This window comes from Citrus sinensis, chromosome 2 (assembly GCF_022201045.2).
Source record: "Citrus sinensis cultivar Valencia sweet orange chromosome 2, DVS_A1.0, whole genome shotgun sequence".
Classification (NCBI taxonomy): Eukaryota; Viridiplantae; Streptophyta; class Magnoliopsida; order Sapindales; family Rutaceae; genus Citrus; species Citrus sinensis.
Genome location: NC_068557.1, coordinates 6,602,313 through 6,609,197, shown reverse-complemented (window position 1 = coordinate 6,609,197; position 6,885 = coordinate 6,602,313). Strand labels below are relative to the sequence as shown.

The following is a 6,885-nucleotide window of genomic DNA, read 5'->3' as shown; positions in this document are numbered from 1 at the left end:
CAATATAAGAAAGTACGAACAATTTAAAATATTAAATTTGATTTTGATTTATCTCACCAATTCAATCTAATCATTGACAGCAAAATAGACCGGCCTGCATCTCAAATTTTATTTTTATTAAAACATCAATGATTAATGTACAATTAAAATAATTATTGATTATTAGCAAAGATTGAGTAAATTGATTAATGTTTATGTTAAATGAAAATCAATCATTTTACTGATAAACAAAGATAGTGACTTACTACAATCCCATGGTCCAAATCACAAGTAAGAAGAAGCTCAAGCCAATTAAACAAGTGATAATAGCAAGGCCTAAAGAAGGTACTAACATTGCATACGTTCCCGTAACGAATGCAATCACCATTGCTCCCATGGAAAAAAAGGTGAACCAAAGGGAAGCACCAAACAGAGCCCCATCGAAATCTTTAGTTGCTTCAATTTTAAGAGACAAAAAGAAGTGAGTAAAGACGGCAGAAAGAGAAAAGACCATGGCAATGGAATCTGCTACTATAAATGCTTGAAAAGCTTTATTTCTCCTCAGGATTGCAGTTCCATTTTCGCTTCTATAACCGCCAGGAATGGCGAAAGCTGCTGCGAAGGCTACCGTTGCTATGAGTGCAGCCACTACCAAATGTGATTCTCTTGTATCCTTGTAATCATCTTTGGTATCATCATTGTATTCTAGTTCCGATTTGCATATAACACCATTTGAATATTGTCCTCTGCCAAAATCTTTGGATAATTTTTGGATTTCTTCCTGTAATTAATTTACATTTGAATATCAACTAATTGCGTAAAAAAATTAAATTTAATAATTTAGTTGAAAGAACAAATTAAATAATTACCTTGAGCTTAGGATAGCCATAACTAAAAATGTGTCTTACACTAACATTTCGTTTGTTGACAGCGTCATAGTTGGCTTGAGTCTTCTTAATCATAACGGCATGGAATTCCTTTGGACGGACAGCAGCAAGCACATGGAGAGGAGTGTTTTCCATGGCATCCCCCTCATTTATAAGACTCCTCGCTAACGGATTATTTTCAAGAAGATTTGTTAGTTGTTCAACACGAAAACTAACCATAGCATAATGGAGAAAATTCCATCCCTTGTTATCGACCAGCTCATAACAATCTGGACTAAGGGAAAGAATTGTTTCAACTGTTCGGGCATGCCCTCGGCCCGCTGCCAGATGAAGAGCTGTCATCTTTCGATCTTTGTTAGCAATGTTCGAAGCAGATTGATCAATTTCTAATAGCAAATTTACCATCCCGTAATTTCCATAATATGCAGCGTAATGAATTGGAGTCCACCCATATTGGTCTGTTTCTTTGATCATTTTCTTCTTTTCCTCAACTAGTTTTCGTAATGCAGCATCAGCTGAGAATACAGAAGATAAATCAAATAATAACGAAAATTTTTAATAAAAGTAAATATCCAGAAATGGCCTAAATTTAGGGGCTATTTATGTTGGAAATATGAGAAAAAAAATAGCTTTTTAAATTCTAAATCAGCCAGAAGTCTAGAGCAACAACACCAACACCAATCACACAATGAGTGATGAATAATGGCTTAAGTACTTAGAGTCATTAATTGGATTAAGTGAATTAAGTGAGAGAGAGAATGTGAGCGATCCGGTCAGAAGAGAAAGAAAACGGGTCAGGTCAATCCGTTCACGAAACCTAAATCGTTGTTTCTGATTCCGGCCACATCTCCGGTGATGGAGTGTGTCAAACGAACCCCCCGACAACGTTGATCACTCCCCCGTAGAGGTGGCAGAAAAGCCCGCCTTGACCGGACCCGGCGTATGTGGTTCAAGTAAAACTCAGACCGGATGCATGGAAAAAGCATATCTGGCATTGATTTTCAATGCCCGGCTGCTTCCGGGCACGGGTCCGGTCACAGCACCAACCACCCAGAACCCGGACCTGTGCCTGATTTTTTATTAAGTAAAAAAAAAGACGAAAATATAAAACTGAAAATACATTTGCTTTGCCCAATTGCCCGCAAACCGAACCCTAAATTGCAAACGCAACACACACACTGAAATCTCGCAAACGCAACACCTCTCTCCGTCTTTCCACCAGTGGCCACCATCCACCAGCACCGATGCAGTGTTGACCGCGCCTCTCCCTCCACGAACCTCTTACCTTCCTTAGTCAACTCTTTTCATTTATCGCAAAGCACAGCCATCACAGAGCTCTTTACCGTTTGGTCATCTTCTCAGCGACAACCACCGTGCAACGGCTTCAGCCATCATAGCTGGTCTCACTCCATTGTTTTGTCACCTTATCAGCTGCAACTCCGCCATTACAGCCACGACCCACAAGGTTGCCTATAGGCCTTCTTTGCTTATTTTGGATTTTATAAAAGTAAACACTTAGAAACAATTGTTTTGGTTTTGGACTGTTACTGGTTTGTTAGTTGGAACTTGGAAGTAAACCATTGTTTTAAAGCATGGCTGCATTTTTATTTCCAAACTTCCAGTGCTTTCAGCTTTGAAAATGCGAGTAGAGAAAACCCAAAAAAAAGCTTGTGCCCGGATAGTGTCGGGCATATACCCGGTCCGCATAGAAAAAATTCGGGCACGGCCCGGATCCGAGTAACTATGTGTGACATGCGGGTTGGTCTCGGACAGCCACAAACCCGGACTCGACCCGAACTTTTGCCAACCCTACTCCCCCGTCATCATTGTTGTCGGAAAACAGCCTATGAACACCCCCACGAACCCGTGTTAAGTCATGGAGGGCGACAACTCAAATCGGCAAGTTTTGCCCGGATTTCGGTCATGTCGTCACCTGAGATTTGTCCTTTATGGTAATCAAATCAATTTTTGACCATTAAATAGTAGTCGATTTGTCGCCGATCAATCGTTGAAGTTTCACGATTGTCGAAGCTCAATCCGGCACCATGGTTGAGCGTCGAAGCTCACCATTGCCACCGTTGGATTCAGAGCGAGCTAAAGTTCTAGTTTTGACTTTTTCGATCATTACCACTTGAATTTCGGTCACCATTGACCAGCGAGGGCATTTTGGTAATTTACGATTTCAAGGGTAATTTAGTAATTTAAAATTTTGGGATATTTTAGTAACATATGAATTAGGACATGATGATATCTTTTGAGGTTTTGTTATTAGTTTTAGACCAATGATATCAATACACTTTTGTTACTTGAGGATATCCTGAATAAATAAAATATACTTCTAAATGAATCACAATAAAAAATATGTATATATTTGACGTGTTTGAAAAACTTATTTTGATATGTACCCATATGAATTTATATGGTTTGCCCATATATTTATGTGATGTGTTGTTATGTGATAAGTATGATTTATACATGGACATATGTATGTGTGAAAGTTCATTAGCATAAACATGAATATGCATTATTTTTTAAAAAAACAAGAAAGTAGATTTTAGCAAATTGATTTTGAAGAAAGAAAGTAAGTTTATTTTGTTTTGCTTAGTTTCTTGAATTCATTACTCACTTAGTGGACACTGTAGATGTAATGTTTAAGAGATAAGTGGGTGAAGGACGTTTACATGAAGACCAAAGTTATGAATGTTAAGTGAAAGTCCTACTGAGGAGTAATTGAATTAAGATAATTGAAGTGATTTGCAAAGAAATGTGAAGTTTGAATGTGGCAAAAGAAATTGTCATGAATTTGTTTTACAATATTTTTAAAAGACCATGGCATGTTATTCGTTTGCCTTATATATAAGTATGTATTTTCATATATGATAAACAAGTTTTTTTTCTGAGTTCATTATAATTTATTGTGATTTCCAGAAATCATGATTGATTTATGATGAGTGAGGGGAAAAATTGGAATTGAGGATAGTAAATGGTTTTGTAAAATTTTAAATTTCTTTCAATGTAGTTTAATAATTCTCTTTGAGGGTTGAGTTGTTATCGATTGTAAAGAGATATCTAAGTCTATATGTGAGTTGTAGTTAAATTCACCCTTGGAATTCAGGGCAGGTCATTACATGCATTCAAGGACAACAATTTAGAATAATAAAAGAAAATAAATTGGTGAAGAGAGATGAGATATCAATAGAGAACATTATTTAAAACAATCAATCTATTTAACTCACCGTAACGACTTCACATGTATCAAAGCCATATAAACTTTTTCTTAATTCAAATATGAACTCATCATCTACTTTCCTTATTTAATTTAAATTAGTCATTATGAGGCTTACAATTTAATTCAATCACATATAGAATTGAATTATTCACTTCTAATTTGTAAGCAAATTCAAACCAAATTCAACTGCTCTTACTTCTCCTCAATGTGGGATATTATAGTATTTTAAAATACTAATTTATATCCAACAATTTATCCTGATTAAATTTATGGCAATTAATAATTTATTAATCAATTAAAAGGGTTTATTTACTTGAACATTATGGAAAGAATCTATTAATAGAAAGATGTCAATATTGAAATTCCAACTGAAAGGGTATAACTGGACTTACCGAAACGAAATTCCATTGCTGCAGCATGTAAAGCCGTCTTTCCGTTGGGGCCTTCATGAGACACTGGTGTGCTCTTTTCCAATAAGGCAAGCACCATATCAGAAGACGAAGACTCAGCAGCCATGTAGAGTGGCGTTTTGCCGTAATTATTTGCAGAATATGGATAATCAGGGTCTTCTTTCGTCAGTATTTTCACCACATCAACGTTTTCGCAGCACGCTGCCTCGTGGAGTGCTGTGTTCTTCTCATTATTTGCCATCCTAATCATCTGCCAGGCAGCTCCTACCCCGCTCTCTAACTCTTCATTTTCATGTTGAGGTAATTTTGCTCTTTCGACAAGAAACCTCACTATATCAGAATGGCCGAATTTTGCGGCAACGTGAAGTGGAGTTTCGCCTTTGGCATTAACTTGTAGTAGCAGCGATGGGCATTTCTCAAGTATTTCTTCTATGAACTTCGTTGACAAGTTTTCTCTTTCTTAAGATATGATGTTGATATGCAGGATTGTGGTTTTGGTCTTTGCTGTTAGCAAGCTCTCAATCACCTCTCTTGCCATATCTTTGAACGGTTCCGAATTGCCCACAGCTGCAGCTTTGAAAAAATGTGGGTCCATTTGCGACTGCTTAATTTCACCATTGCTGTCCAATAACGGAGCTTCCACATGTATGTATATATGACTTGAAAAGTGTAGTATTTTTCACACTTATTAAATTCTTGCTTTTTTTACAAGGTAAGAATCGACATTAATTCTTACTCTTTTGACAAGCCAAGAATCAACATTTTTAACCTTGATTTCTTCCTCATGCTCTTTTAGTTAAATAAATAAACAAATCGAGATTAGTCATTCTCTTTGGCAAGCTATTCAATTTCTCAATTGTGGGTGCTTTATGTTTAATTAATAATTAACTAAACTGTGGCGCAATATTTTTAAGAACTCAGACACAAAAATATATACCAATTAATAATTAATCATAATAAGTGCAAATGTCAAAAGATAAATTATTTTTTCAAAAGATTTTTGACAATCATCAGTCCATTCAAATGGTGCATCTTTTAATAAGAGGTTACAAAGTGGTTTAGATATGACACTAAAGTTTTGATAAATCTCCTATAAAATCCTGCATGTCCTAAAAAGGATCGCACATCTCTAACTATTTTTTATTGTGGCAATTTAGATATGACTTCAATTTTTACTTTGTCAACTTTAATTCCTTTAATAGATACAACATGACCCAAAACAATTCAAGAAGTAACCATGTAACGGCATTTTTCCAATTTAAAACTAGTTTTTTTTTTCAACACATCCTTTTAAAACTTTTTCCAAATTATCACGGCAATCATCAAAAGAAATCTCAAACACAGTCAAATCATCCATAAATACCTCTAAACAGTGTTCAACCATATCAATGAAAATACTTAGCATGCATCTTTGAAATTTTGCAGGAGCATTACAAAGTCCAAATGGCATTCCTTTAAATGCAAATGTTCCAAAGGGACATATAAATGTGGTTTTTTTCTTGGTCTTCAAGTGCTATAGGAATTTAATAATAACCTAAATATTCATCTAAAAAGCAGAATTAGGGATGTACAACTGCTCTTTCTAAGATTTGGTCAAGAAATGGTAATGGAAAATGGTCTTTTCTAGTGGCTTCATTTAATTTCCTATAATCAATGCACATGCGCCAACTAGATGTAATTCGTGTTGGAATTAATTCGTCTTTTTCATTTTTAACAACTGTGATTCCAGATTTTTTAGGCACTACTTGTGTAAGACTTGCCCACTTACTATTAGAGATAGGGTAGATAATTCTCGCATCAAGTAATTTAAGAACTTCTGTTTTTACTACTTCTTTCATGTGTGGGTTTAATATTCTTTGAGGTTGTTGACATGTTTTAGCATTTTCTTCTAAATTGATTCTATGTGTGCAAATTAAAGGATTAATACCTTTAATGTCATTTAAAGTCCATCCAATTGCATTTTTATGTTTTTTAAGAACAGAGAGTAACTTACCTTCTTGGTCGCTTGATAAGGTCGAATAAATCACAACATGATAAGTTTTTCTTCTCAAGATAAGCATACTTCAATCCCTATTGCAAAGGTTTCAATTCCAGTTTAGGTGCTTCTTGTTATTCAGTCTTTTCAATGATTCCAAACTCATCAAATTTTGGTTTCCCATCATCATTTTGCAAAGTCTGACAAGAATCAAACAATACATTTATATTAGAAGTATCATGTTCAAGTTGTTTATTTGATTTAATCGAATTAACCAAACAAATATCACTAAGTTCAGAAAAACTCCCTTTTTGAATATTCTCCTCTATACAAGATTCAAGCAATTCCTTTTGTTCATCAATTTCATCTTCAATCTCATTTTCTTCATTAGGTTGCCTACACATG

General features: G+C 35.2%; 1 protein-coding gene across 1 annotated transcript; it reads right to left on the bottom strand.

Annotated features, from left to right (window-relative positions):
• Positions 1-244: 244 nt before the first annotated feature.
• LOC127900260 (ankyrin repeat-containing protein NPR4-like) lies at positions 245-5,111 on the bottom strand. The gene is made up of 3 exons (XM_052434864.1): positions 4,488-5,111; positions 849-1,381; positions 245-760 (listed from the first exon to the last, which is right to left on the bottom strand). Exons 1-3 carry the CDS (start codon positions 4,753-4,755, stop codon positions 245-247), a joined length of 1,317 nt encoding a protein of 438 aa, XP_052290824.1. The 5' UTR covers positions 4,756-5,111.
• Positions 5,112-6,885: the final 1,774 nt, after the last annotated feature.